Raw genomic sequence first — 15,539 nt, 5'->3', positions numbered from 1 at the left:
TCATTTAGAAAAGCTAAATCTTCATTCGTTAACAAATATAAATTATTATGACTCAAGTTATGAGTTTCTTGAGGGGTCATGACTCTGGCATTATTATTTTCAGATAGGATTAAACATGGTTCCAAAACAAATCGCGAGCCAAAATAAAAAAACTCAGATAACTCTATATCATTTATCCTATCTACCTGACCTTCCCAAAAAGCTAATAAATACATAACTTTATCTAGAGCCAATTCATACGATTCTTTAGTACGGAAAAAACCGTACACAAACAAATCCAATACGTCAGCACTGCTTACGCAGTGCTGGAGAAGTAGTGTGTCATTACCTTCAAAGACACGAAGGGTCCGCAATATGGCTTCGCATCTCACCGATCCCCTATGGCCAAGTCTGTTTAATTCCATAATGGCTTTCCAGGTACTAAAAACCCTAGGGTACTCGCTGAGACCGCGCAAGACCTCTTGCAGGTAGATTTCATCTATCATGTTTAATTCTTCAGCCGGGCAGAAGAAATCCATCTAAAAAAATAAAAGAAACAAAAACTATTTTGAGTAATCAACTCCACTTTAATAAAAAGATCAAATAAATACTTCTTTTTAAGCAACTATCACATGATAATATCATATAAAAAATTAATCATCTTTAGTTAATTATTGATATGTAAATAGAAATCAATCAAGTTACTTTATGAAAAATCAGTAAATATATTCACTTATATTGAGTTGTAAACTATTCTATTAAAAATATCCACACACACACACACACACACACACACACACAGAGAGAGAGAGAGAGAGAGAGAGAGAGAGAGAGAGAAAGTCTCTCTGTTCATTAATATTGGTTAAATACAACTCAAGTATAATTAAAAGTATATAATTTATTTCTTTTTTTTAAAAAAAAAATCACAATAATCATAAGAAATACATACCTCTCAAGGCTTAGTTCTCCGTTCACAAATCCACAAAAAAAGAAGAAATCTCGACTCTGCGTTGGTAGCTACTTTTAATGTTTGGGTGTTTCAATTGTAATTGCTAGCATCACACAACGATTAGCACAGCTTCAATGTTTGTAATAAAACAGGCTTCAATAAATATAGTGATAATCCAGTATACTTTATTTAATACTATTAAAATAGGTTTAATAATCAGGAAAGCTTTCTCTGTGATCTTTAACGCACGCCGACGTAAGAAAAAATGATAAGCGTACACATCAAATACATGTTATATCATGTTCTATCAAGTGTTCTCCCACCACCACCACTAACAGTGACACCTAGCGGAAAAAATTTAAATTAACCTTAGTTTAGTTTAGCCCCGTGTGTCGTGTTGACGTATTTCGTCGATGGTCCCGAATATATTTTTATATTTTAAAGGTAAAGTATAATATATATTTCTTTTTTTATCCGTAAAATACTACTGATAGCATTAAATAAAAGGCATGAACCCTTCTCGCAGTTGTGTTCTGTTAATAAAACATACTTTGTGAGGGCATAGTTGCTTCTTCTATCAGTAAACCACCAAACTTTCATTATGTTACAAATCCCTAAGGGGGACCCACCAACACATAGGGCCCTTCAGTTGAACATAATTATCATCATGTTATTACCTATTCAGAAAAATACCGCAAATTGTAGGTACTCTAACTAATGGAAAATACGCCCCCAGTTGGTAAAAATATGGTAGAAATAGCCGTACATGATTTCCTTTTGCTATAATATAATACTGTTAAAATCTAGGCAATCTATCTGGCAGGCAAAAGCCCCCTCATTGAGGGACATGGTACAAATAGGAGTACATCATTTCATTTTGCTTCCTTGTAATACAATACTGTTAAAATCTAGGCAATCTATCTGACAGGCAAGAGCCAGTTAGTTGGAGGGACATGCTACAAATAGGAGTACATAATTTCCTTTTGCTATAATACTGTTAAAATCTAGGCAATCTATCTGGCAGGCAAAAGCCCCTCATTGAGGGACATGGTACAAATAGGAATACATAATTTCATTTTGCTTCCTTGTAATACAATACTGTTAAAATCTAGGCAATCTATCTGGCAGGCAAGAGCCAGTAAGTTGGAGGGATATACTACGAATAGGAGTACATCATTTCCTTTTGCTATAATACTGTTAAAATCTAGGCAATCTATCTGGCAGGCAAGAGCCAGTTAGTTGGAGGGACATGGTACAAATAGGAGTACATAATTCTCTTTTTTCACTTCGAGAATACACAACAAGTTTTCAAAATCAAAAGACAGTGTTTAATAACCAATGTATTTAGGAGTCCGTAAAATTTTCATCCTTTCTCTTTCTTTCTTAACATTAAAGCTATTGTTTGCGCTATGTGGCTACCATCCCCGCAAATAACTAACATTCAGTAATATTTACTATTAAAACACGAAAATTAAAAAAAAGTACTAGGCATCCACATATAAGCTACAAAACTCTAGGCCAAAGCGCTCCCTCCCCTCCCCAAACTGAAACTTTTTTCTTTCTTTCTTTCTGCAAATACTAGTCTTAGTTCATGTATGAATGTGTTTAAACATTTGCGTTCCTAAAAGATTATCAGCTATGGTACCAAAGCGTACTTGTATGACATCTATCGGCAAAATGATCTTACTTAAGCAGTTCAAGTCCCATCTGTACAGCGTACATATACACGGTGTATATCAGGTATAAATTATTTTAAAGTGATCATGTTTCAATACACAATCGGTGTAACAGTTAAAAATCGTAACAAATGAATCAAACATATTGTAATTAAGCATACTATAATTAAGCAAATAAAACTCTACAAGTAAATGATACGTCTTTAGCCCTTGGTAAAATCACAGTAGCGGTTCTTAATGGAAACATACCCGTATATTCATTTTTACGTGTATGCTCTCCCTCCCCCAAAATATGTAGTCCTACAATAATAATAATAATAATAATAATAATAATAATAATAATAATAATAATAATAATAATAATAATAATAATAACTTTAGTAATAGAAAATCGCAATTACATTTCAATTGTTTGCAGTCTGTTACAAATCTTATCCCACTTGTCATGATTACAAAATGGTCGTAGGTTTATTAGGCAAATATAAATAGTCCCAAGTTCAATTTCTCAAAAGCAACTCGCGTAGTTTACCAATAATTATTCAAAAAAACTTCCATTATAATTAAGTGAATAATACAAGTCAGTTTAGCATTTAAAAAAAAAGTTCTCACCTTAAAAAATCAAACTTCCTTCTGTTAGAATCAACGAGCAAAAACTTCAATAAAAACACAAGAATAAACTTTTTTCAATATGCACAATTGCAGTATGTAAATAATAATAATAATAAACTTTTATTTCGCTAGTATTTATAATGATTTCAATGTGTCCCTCCCCCAACCATCATCTTTTCATCAGGTTTTCAAAACCGTTTTTTCATTAATTATAAATAAAGTCATCATGTTTAAAACTCGATAGCATCAAATTATTCATTGCTCCACCAGGAAATCTAAAAATTTCTTATTTACAAGTTCATCAACCGCTGTAGAAATCTCAACAGTAAATGACCTTTCAAGGAAAAGCTACCATTTTTTCCTCATTCAGGACAGGGTATCGACATTGGCCCCCTGTAGCAATGTACGGTTCTCAACTAATTAAGGAAATGCTTACAAGTAAAACTTTCACTTGCCAAAATCAGATATTGCTGCAAAAATACATTTATGTGTTTGTCCAAAACATCTTGTAAAAGGGAAGAAACATTAAATTTCTATCTGTCTTCTTCATCACTGCAGATAACTATCGCAGTGACAATCATAGTTAATGGAAAATATTTCAGTATATCGCCAGTCAAACTTCTCACGGGCAAGGGAAAATCGTCTAAGGATATTTCAGTACATATTGACAAGCGGAAATAAAATTAAAAAGTACATTGACACTCTATGTGTGTCACCACTCAAAGTTCTAACGTAAGCAAGGGAAAGCGCGTATAGGTCACTTACCCGGAAGTGAAGCCATTTACAAAAATAAAACTATGTGTTCATTCTAAGATAGCCTTCTGTGAGAGACGGAAGAACAATTCAGTCACTCCGTATTTCAAACTTAGAAACATGGTTGTAAACACGGAGTTAGCTATAAGCAATAAACAAATCAATAAAAATGAATGTTAACAAAATAAATAAATAAACTATTCAAATCACACACACATTTCCTATCTCCCATATGTATTTTTCTCTCCAAGTTACATGTGAAGGTTGCATTAATTCTCTCATACAGTGTTCACCTCCGGAGCTTGGGGTCCTGGGTTCATTCTCAGTACAATACAGCGTTCACCTCCGGAGCTTGGGGTCCTGGGTTCATTCTCAGTACGTATCACATAAACTTTTGCACACTGTAAGTGTTCTCAGCTTGCTTAGCAAGCGATCAAATTAAAGTTAACAACGAATTTGCTCCGACTAATTTATTAGGAGAATATCTTTTATTCTCTCACATATTGTTCGAATATCTTATTTTTAACAACGAGTTTGTAAAACAAACGAACAAATAAAATAATCACCATCTCCTTTAGCCTAACAGGCATAATGGTGGGACTCAAATATTTCATTTTTCCAAATTATATATATATATATATATATATATATATATATTTCTCAATGTGAGTTTCTATTAGTCAAACCCATTTGTATAATACGTAATTCAACACATGTATTCATTTCATTCTGAGTTTCTATTAGTCAAAATCATCTGTATAATACAAGATTCGAACACAGGTCTTGATCTCAATGTCAATAATGTAAATATATTCAATATTATTATTATTAATTTAATCACTGATACGGAAGTAAGGGATACAGAATACGTTTCATCATATCAACAGATTTAATTCAAATTTAAATTTCCATTATTATTTTTAAAAATATCCAGTATACAACCTCGAAAAAGAGGACACGACCTTTCCAACAATACACACATGTCATCACAGCTAAAAAAAGAAACATAGGAACTTTCGAAACACACGTAATCATGTCATCAACCCCTAATGATCTACACGACCGTCTGCCAACGCACCCATAAAAGGAGGACATGACTTTCTAAATTAATTATAAAACATAACGGTACTCGTAGAATAGTAGCGGCGGTTCTACTAGAAACTACTTAAAATTATAATTAATAACTTTATATTCTAACCTAACCTATACAAAATATATCAATTGTTTTAACTACTTACATTGTGTAGCTTTAAACAGTATTATTAATCGTTCAAAGGATACGATGCATTAATGTTCATAGGTACAAGAGGGCCACCATTGCGAAAAAAAGTTCTTCACTAGCATAAATATTGAACAGAAGTTAAAACTAAAAATATTACTGTATTCACCAATGATTCTACCCCAAGTTCGGACAAATAAATATCACAAGTTGCGACAACCGAAGAGCACAAAACTCAAAAGGTAACTACAAAAAAAAATCTTCGTTTTGGGGGTGAAAAAATTAAAAGGAACATTACTCGGCATAACACTCAGTAAACAACAGCCCAACGCGTTTGTAGTGCTTTCTTTCATTTACTCTTTCCAATGAATTTTAATCAGTGCACCTAGGTAGCTCTGAATTCAAGAAAAGCACAGGTGTTCAAAGGTACCGGTACATTGTTTCAAAGGTACAACACCTTCCCCCATATCTATATCTATATCTATCTATCTATCTATCTATCTATCTATCTATCTATCTATCTATCTATCTATCTATCTATCTATCTATCTATCTATCTATCTATCTATCTATCTATCTATCTATATCTATCTATCTATCTATCTATCTATCTATATATATATATATATATATATATATATATATATATATATATATATATAAATTCAAAAATTTGCTTTCGTTCAAGTGTTATAGTATGAAGAAGTAACGTATGGACGTATTAACATTACAATCTTGTAAGACCCACTTGGCGCGATTTTAATAAGGGGAAAGACATTCACTATCAGTGTACTCAGTCTAGCAGTCATTTCCAATGGACATTCTATGACGTAGAAGTGGGCTTTTACGACGATTCCTTTTCAACGCAGTACAGAGATAAGAGAATGAGCAAAGAAGGGGAGGAAGCAAGGTTGGTGGAATGGAATAGAACAAATGTTGACGGTGTACGATTAGTTATGAATCCATGAGTAGTGTACTTGTATTTGCCTGCCATCTGTTTCCTATCAATTCTAGATTTGCTGTTTTCTCCTTGCTCTCAATGTGCGGTTTACTGAGAATACGAATTACAATCTATGACGTATCAGAGCATCTAGTTACAAATAGTTGAAGTAGAGGTCAACTTTAGAGAAGATAAAATTAATCTGTATAGCATAGATCAACTAAAAGTACAGGATTGAACTTTTGGAACCTGCCATTAGGGTGTCCAAGAAGTCCTTGCCCCCTGAGAACAATATTAGCGTAATTTTACTTGTGATATTGATAACACTGCTTTTGTGGTCACAGACAACAGCATTATCTTATATCCTTGATTTCAAACACTGTTTGGTATGCCTACGTTCACGTGGAGCAGTGTGAAGGAATCCTTTCGAATAATAATTCTTCAGATGACCCGCAACGTGTCACAAAGAGGACATGGAGTCGCATCTATCTGTGTGTACAGCACAACAAAGCACATACAGTCTCACTGAATACACAACTCGTATACGAAAGTTCTCAACTATAGCATTTATTAAAAGTACAAACTGAAATTACGCTGTCATTGCTCTCTGTGATATTCTAATCTAGATATAGGGGACTTCTGGGACACCCTGTAAGTTACGTACATCTAATCTGATTTCGGAAATGGGAGCTCTAAGCGGAGCTAATGAGCCCCTCTGACTGTAGGAACTGTTGCGTTAGAGAGAGATATGCTCGTATTGAAAGAAATGATGATTTTATCAGTTGGATTAAATTCAGTATCATTGTCCTGATTTTATTCTCGCTATAATAGATTTGTTTTATAATTCCAATTAGTTATTCTATTTTTCACGTCTGTATAAATAGCTTGAGACGCACCTATCTGTCTTAATAATACATACTTAAAAATATCGTAAGAATATATTAAATTCTTTCTATAATGTGTTTTCTTCCCATATAAAGATTTTCTCATTGTTGAAATATGAGAATTGAATGAAAATTTAAAATATACCTTCCTCCATGTTGACTCTGGAATTATTACTTAAATAATTAGTACTAATATTAATTATTATATATATTAATATTAATGAAATATTAATATACACTAATAGTACTATATAATAATAATTAATAATTAATGATATGCCAATCAACGTCTGAAGAAGATAACGTTATTGAAACTGTTACGAATTATTTTAATCTATATATATAAAAGAGAACGTACAAATCCTTTGTTCCCTCATCACGCTAATACGGCTGAACCAATTTCTTTCATTTTTGGGGGGTTATTAGGATTTGGACCCTAGATGGTTTTTATCATATCACTTTAATTTTTAATTACCAGTGTCTTGAGATAATTGACCATTCAAGTGTCCATAACGTACAAATCCTTTGTTAGTTCATCATAGGTAAAAATAAACGTATTTATATGCAACCCGCATGACCGTGTCACTCGGCGGGTTAACATAAATGACAGGCGATATAATGTTAACATTTACTGCAATCTACTATGGTTTTTATCATATCACTTGAAAGCGAAAAAGTAAAAATTATCTAAGTAACAAAGTTTATTGCGTTCCGGGGTGACCGCAGCGAAGCGGGGCGGGTTAATTATAAAGGCTTATGTACTGAAGCTACAGACAAACACAGTAAAAGGAAATACTTAAACAAATCCAGGTATTCGCAAAATTTCAACGTGCAAAGGGAGCGATGTGTTTTCAATTGTTTCACATAATGTTTCTGAAGAAATATGTCAACAGTGAGAAACAACAGCGTATTAGTATGTCACTTCTAAACTGCACTAGAGCTCATTAGTCAACAGCAGGAACTGTTTCAAAAATGGCGGAAAACAAGTAGAAACACAATTGAGAGGCAAACATGCTATAAGGATATAGGTAAGAGTTTCTATCATTCTTGAACAAGATATTGGTGAAGGTTGAGTTTCGCACCATTAAGAAATACTTCACAATAAATGGGGAGGACGACAGAAAAGTTTATGAAGGTTTTCTAAATGAAGTGTTCTGTAGTTTACTATTCTTATTTTAAAATTAGAATCTTCACTAATCATAAGCATGCACACCAGAAGCTTTTCCAACACAGAAAAATGGTTACATCAACACCGCACAAGGAGCTATTTCAACACCTAGATAGGTGTCATAGTAACACAGAAGTGGAGTCAACTAACACCAAAGACGGTGTTAATCTGATGGTCTGACCTTGAATTTTAAGACAGGGAGTGTTGAATTAACGCCAAAACGGTGTTACTTATATGGCTTTGACCTTGAATTATGACAGATTGTGTGTTGACATAATACGAAAAGATGTTGAAATAACAGAGGGACTGTGTTATATTGATATTGAGATGGTGTAATATTAACACAAAATAATTAACACACTACACATTGTGTTATTTTCTTCATGTTGGTGCAACACCGCCACAAGTAACACTCAACACTTTTCCCCACACTACCGACCCTGACATGGTGTCGAATCAACACCGAAAGTACTAACACAAATCCGAATTTAACCCCGCTCAACCCCGGTTGTGTGTTAAAAACGTAACACACCCCTTGTGCTAATCGTCAACACCGCGGGGTCTGTGTTGAATTAACATCGCATAGTGGTTGTCACGCTAGAACCACTGCTCTGTGTTAAATTTGAGTTGAATTAACACAACCATTTTTTACTGTGTACTCTGGTCAGAAGAATATGAATTATTTAAATAATATTATGTCATTATTTCATTATCTCCAATACTATTTTTTTTTTAAAAAAACAATCTTACATTTGCAGCGTAATTTTAATAATTTTGTTAACAGAACTAATTATACTGTAAACAGAACTACAAATCTAATCCACCATCGGGCAGGTCTTTGCACATCTCCATGAAAATATATATGGAAATTTGAATATTCCTGGGGTTGCTGCAGGGACATTGTAGGGGGTGGAAAAGCCTGCGGGTGCACCATCTGAGTGGATTTCCACAACCCCCCAGTTTTTAAAGGAAGATGAATTTATAAGAGAAAATAAAAAAACATCATAAATTTTAGTTCAGAAATTATAAGGCAACTTCTTAAGACCGCATAAACGGAAAGAAACCTCGTCTAATGATTTCATTTAGACCTATCACACTCTGTTGAACGCTTCTCGGTGAAATTTACCTGACTTTGCAAGCTCACCGAATTATTCGGCTGTACGCTTATGTGCGTTGAGGGATGGAACTATAGAAAAAACAATTCCGATGACGTATGGGTGGGTCCATTTAGTTGTAGTGCGACATATTCAAATTTGAATTTCATTTAGTTCAGAATTTTGTACTATTTTTGTACCTTTTTGTAACACCAAGATAAAATATACCATTCAAATAAACGAGAAAGGGCAATTTCAAAACTTCGCCACTTCGTTCACCTGTAGTGCGACGTCTTCAAATTATAATTTTAAGTAGCTCAGAATTTAGTACTATTTTTGTACCTTTTTTATATCACCAAGAAAAAAAATGTACCAATCAAATAAACATAGAAGGGCCATTTCAAAATTTGGGGTGCATTTAGTTGTAGTGCGGCACCTTCAAATTCTAATTTTAACTAGCTCAGCATTTTGTACTACAGTATGTCCGTAAAGTTGCACAACCCAAACAAAGTTTGATTGCGTATATCTTTTGAACTAAGAACGATAAAGACCTGAGACTTGAAACAAATGTAACCGTGTTTTATGTAGATATTTTCGAGATCATGACCAGTGTTGGGATTTGTAACGTTTTAGTGTAGTAACGAAAGAAAGCACCGAAAGTGTAAAATAAAAAAAAAAATGTACAAAATGAAGAAGAAAATCAATCTTCAGTTGCAGAAAACTGAATTCGTATGACTGAATCCCTGCGTATATGTGCAATATGACTCAATTTTTTTCCATTGGTGCGAAAAGTGACAAAGTTGATGCAGTGTTGCCATGTAAAAAGACTATTAAAATGAAAGTCCACAAAATGGGTGCTTTTGAGAGTAACGCGGCCTTGTGCAGCGATTGTGTAACGAGGGAGAGCTATTTAAAAATTTGGGGGATGTATTTAGATGTAGTGAGACATCAAATTTAAATTTTAAATAGCTCAGAATTTTGTACCTTTTTGTACCACCAAGAAAAATTCAATGCTATCCATATAAACGTAAGAGTGCCATTTCAAATTTTGGGAGTGCATTTAGTTGTAGTGCGACTTCTTCAAATTCGAATTTTAAGTGGATCAGAATTTTGTACCTTTCTGTAGCACCAAGAAAAATTTAGTGCTATTCAAATAAACGTAGGAGTGTCATTTCAAATTTTGGGAGTGCATTTAGTTGTAGTGCGACATCTTCAAATTCGAATTTTAACCAGCTTAGAATTTGTACCTTTTTGTACCACAAACAAAAAAAAAATGTACCATTGAAATGAACGAGGGAGGCCATTTCAAAATTTGAGGGGTGAATTTAGTTGTAGTGCAACATCTTCAAATTGGAATTTTTACTCGCTCAGAATGTTTACTATTTTTGAACCTTTGTGTACCACCAAGCAAAAATTTTGTACCATCATGAAATAAATGACGGAGGGCCATTTCAAACTTTAAGAGGCGAATTTAGTTTTAGTACGACATCTTCAAATTGGAATTTTAAGTAGCTCAGAATTTTGTACTATATTTAAACCTCTTTGTATCACCAAGAAAGAAAAGATGTTATTCTTATTAATGAATGAGATCCAGTGTGGAATAAAATATGTGCACAGTCACTGGCAGAAATACGTACTCTGAACTTTTCTGCCAGTCATTCATAGGATCCACGGAATACCTTCATATTGCGGTACACGAAATTAAGATTGCACATCGACATTTTTTATTGCATTGTTTTAAACAGTTGAAGAGCTCAAACTACAAGTAGTTAAAATACGAACTTGAAGGTGTCATATTACAGATAATTTGCTCTAATTTTAACTGCTCCCTGTCGTTTATTTGAATGGTACAAGAATTCCTCTTAGCGATATCAAATGGTGCAACAATACAGGGTTTTTACAGATTTTTGTATACTGTTTTCCCCACCTTTCCTAGAAAATGGTTTACCTATTTCCCTGACAAAAAATTGTTTAATTTTCCATTTCTTCGTATCCCTAATACTTTAGTTATATACTTAAACTAAACGTAGGGAAGTGATTTACTATAAAAGGGGTCGGTCTAGGAAACATGCTTGTTCATTGTAAGTGAACATACAAACTGTATTAAAACTATCAGCTGTTAAGGAGTTTCATGGTCGAACTCCAAAAACTGTCATTAGATCTTGATAAAATTCATATGGAACCTGAGAAAAAAAAATATATTGTTTGAAACTAAAGAATAATAATCAAAATCAGTTGCATGCAGTGAAGTTCATTAATTAACACACTAACACTATCAGCTGTTCAAGAGTTTCGTGGGTTCGCTCCGATCACTATCATCAGATCCTAATGAAATTTGTATTAAATCCTATAGAGAACAGGCTTTTTCAAACAAAAATCAAATCAACAAAATTATGTCAAAAATATACTTGATCATTCACACAATTGATGGGCATAGAGGAAACAATGATAGCCCTTGTTTTAAAACCGAGTGAGTTGGTTGCAGGGAAACAATGATAGGGCCTAATCCTTACGTGAGCTAGCTAAAGTTGATGGACAGTATCAAAATAGAAAAATCGTACGTGAAGACAAACAGATTATTGTGCTGCCAAAATGACTTGAGCCGTGGCAAAAATGCGAACTAAAGCTCACACCCCGACACACCCACGCGTTGAGCCAATAGGGTTCAGCAGCTGCTAAGCGAGAGAGCCTTAGCGAAAGAGAGTGGAATTCCTTCAGCCGATAGCAGCGCCTGAAACGGAAGACTGGGTGTCAAGTCAATGTGGCATATTTATAGCTGAATACGGTGGTGGATAAAAGTCTTTTACTTGCGATGTGACTTGTCAATAATGGCAAAATACTTATGATGAAGTACGTATATGTGTGTCGTATCAAAATAACATGAAATATCTATTGAAAAAAACCGTACTCCAGTGCAGTGATGTGCTTTGTGGATTTGTTCTTTGAATGAAATAGCATAACTAGAGAACTGGTATGAGAAATATTGAAGAAATTTTAGTTCTTCAGTGATGTACCCAGATATTGACATTAGGAATAACTTAGAAATCCATGAGGAAGGGAATCTGCAATCTTATTATAACGTTGGTTTTCTTTCGATACAATACTTGACCAGCAGTGTTCCACGTAAAAATTAGTAACACACGATACCTCTATCTCGCAGAAAAAAAGATGTCTTTTTTTAAAGTTAATGACATTTTATCGTTTATTGCTCAATCTAAATCCCGACTCACCATATTGTAAATTTGATGTAGTTTGCAGCCCTACAAAGCTTCGTAATAGTGAATATAAATTTAGTGAAGTCTTTTGGCTGTACATTATTAACTAGGCCATCAGACTCTTTATTATTTGCTTGGCAAACAGCATACATTCACCCTATATTTTACAATCAAATACATAATGGAAAAAGCTGTGATGTTGAATTCACAGTTGGTAAGGAATCCATAAAATGAACTCCTACCTTCAACATCGCTGAAGTACCTACTTCTTTAAATCAGATCAAAAAAATCACTTTAAATTTAACTGTCTTTAAAAATTGCTTGGTCAATATTCTAAACACAATTTTGTTTTCCCTACTCATCATTGTATTTCTTATAAAAATTCAACAATAAAAGTATAACAATTAGAAAAGCAATTAATATTTTATAGCTACTTACGGAACTTGCATTGAATTGGCAACTAAGCAGTTAGGAGCATCTGCAGTAATAGGTTTAAATAGATCGCAGCATCCTTGGGGATTGGAATTCACCGTACAATTCTTCATAAGTTTCTCGCATAATCCTTCACTATAAATAGATGAGATGGGATTATAGTTAGTTGTATGTTTCTAATAATAAAAAATATAAAATATACGTTATATAGGCCTATAGATTGATAAAATGCATAAATTGTGGAAAAAAGTAAATGATGAAAACGTTAAAAAAAAATGCTCTTTAGGTTACTAAAGTTTCAACAGTTGTTCAAAGTGATTACATTATTCTAGGGATGGCCAATTCCGGAATTCTTACTTTCCGGAATCCGGAAAGTAAAATTGGAAAATTCCGGAATTCGGAAAAAATATTTTTTCTTTTTGTAATCCTAAGAATTTTGTTCAAATGCAAACGAACAAATTTCCTTTTTGTAATCCTAAAAATGTATGATGCAAGTTAAGCTGAAACTTACATCCTAAAGTATACACTACTTAATCTTCCCATGGTTAATGAGATGTAGTCCAAAAGTACGATGTGCTCCTAATATTTAATTTTTGTTTTACTGTGATATTGTCCAGTGGTAAGACATATATCACACTGAGATAAACAACTTGACATAATGAAGATGTTATCATACGTAGTTTTCCAGAAAATCGTGAGAAACGAATTTTTATGAAGTTAAAATATGCGTCGCTTGTTGCCAGTGTGATGCAATTGATAACTTTTATGCTGGAATAATCTCATTATTATTATTATTATTATTATTATTATTATTATTATTATTATTATTATTATTATTATTATTATTAATATTAATAATAATAATAATAATAATAATAATAATAATAATAATAATAATAATAATAATAATAATAATAATAATCGTTTATGTACTGTAAAAGTAAATATGAACCGTTAAGTAGTAGATTTTATCTGTTGTTTCTTTATATCTTCTAACAGTAATAACAAACTGCATGTAAATACGCAATGATTATCAAGGACAATGGCATATTAATGTAAGGACTACTCTGCAGACTAGCAATAAACAATAAACAATAGCAGATAAACAATAGTTGCAAAAAAAAAAAAGTAATTAACTTGGGCACGTCAGGGGACATCCACATTGCGCATTATGTTCGCGAGAATATAGGGACGCATTGAGACTCTAGCAAAGAGCGTGGGTTATTATTACTCAAAGGGCCGTACGATGGAGGCATTAACGTTAATGTTAATGGCACTAATGAGCACTTACTTACTCTAACGGTTAACTTCATTTTTGAGATGATTTTTAGAAGTGGGCGTGTTGGCATGCAGTTAGAAGACTTATATCCATTATTTAAAAAGCACACGTTATCTGTGGAGTACTAACGATTTGTGTCACTATCGAACACTAACGTAGCACTAGCGACGTTTAAAGTCGAAATTGGGGTCTGACATAAGTGGCTTGCCAACTTCCCGGACATTATATTTTCCTTGAATGCGAGAATTTTGCGCCCGGGAAATTTGCGCCCTACCACAAAAATAGGAAAAAATGCGCTCGCAATATATTTGCACTGGGATGTTTGCGCCCTACCCCAAAAAGAGGGGAAAATGCGCCGGCTATATATTTGCACTGGGAAGTTAGCGCCCTACAATTCAACTTATTTTTGTATTGTGTAAAGTAACTTCCACTCACACCTGAACACTTGAAAAAAATACAATTTTAGTTCACTAAAGGGCAATCTATACAAATGCAATTTTTCACTATACTACAAAATTTACAATAAAAGTATAAATGACTGATATATAATTATTTATTAATATAATCAAAGAGTATAATTTAGTCTACAAAAGGCTGTTTGGCTCTACCCAGATATCTCTGTTCACAATCCTTGCGAGTTGTTTGGCTTTTTAGGACACAAAATATAGAAAAGAAAATGTAAAGTGAATGTAAAATCAGTTCAGTAATATTATCAAGAAAACTATGTACAGTGTGTTTATTTTCTGGAATTACACTTCAAACACACACATTTGCGTTCAGTCGTTCTTTCAGAAAAAATGTTCCGGGGGACACACTTAGTATTCCGGAGGGGGGTCACTGCTGGTACTATTCTATTTATTATTATATTATAGACGTATTATTTTGGTCTCCTCCGAGGGGGCACTCTGAGAGCTCTGGGGAGGCCAGTGTTCCCCCAAAATCATCTCTGGAAGAAGCAGTGATTGCGTTGACCCGTTGTGTTCTTTTGGCTTATATTGAAGTATATTCTCCCCTTATATAGCCAAAATGAAAATAAATCACAAATAGCATGGTTGTGGGGGGAGGATTGTTTATGCTGTAATGTCAGCCCCTCCAAGCAAATGCGTAAGCTCCAATAGGTTCTTTTATTTCGCAGGGCTCAAACTTCCCGGTGGAGGTACATCGCAGGCGCAATTTTCCCTGTTCTTGAGGTAGGGCGCAAATTTCCCAGAATGACCTCGGAAGATTATATCTTTTTCAATACTTTTTTATATTCTTTTACTCGAGATTTCTTCATAGCTTCTTATTAAAATACTTACTAATATATCCTCATTTTATTGTCCTAACCAATCAATATGGGTAT

The 15,539-nt window shown here is 33.6% G+C and overlaps 1 protein-coding gene across 1 annotated transcript in view; it reads right to left on the bottom strand.

Annotated features, from left to right (window-relative positions):
- LOC145669002 (sodium channel protein Nach-like) overlaps positions 1 to 15,539 on the bottom strand; it is a 192,482-nt gene that overhangs the window by 37,313 nt on the left and 139,630 nt on the right. The window contains exon 13 of the mRNA XM_081737368.1: positions 12,925 to 13,053. Coding sequence (XP_081593494.1) covers positions 12,925 to 13,053 — 129 coding nt within the window. The remainder of the gene's footprint in view (positions 1 to 12,924; positions 13,054 to 15,539) is intronic.

Source organism: Thermobia domestica, chromosome 1 (assembly GCF_964235325.1).
Source record: "Thermobia domestica chromosome 1, izTheDome1.hap1.1, whole genome shotgun sequence".
Taxonomy (NCBI): Eukaryota; Metazoa; Arthropoda; class Insecta; order Zygentoma; family Lepismatidae; genus Thermobia; species Thermobia domestica.
Note: the sequence above shows the minus strand (reverse complement) of the source record. Positions and strands in the feature narration are given on the sequence as shown.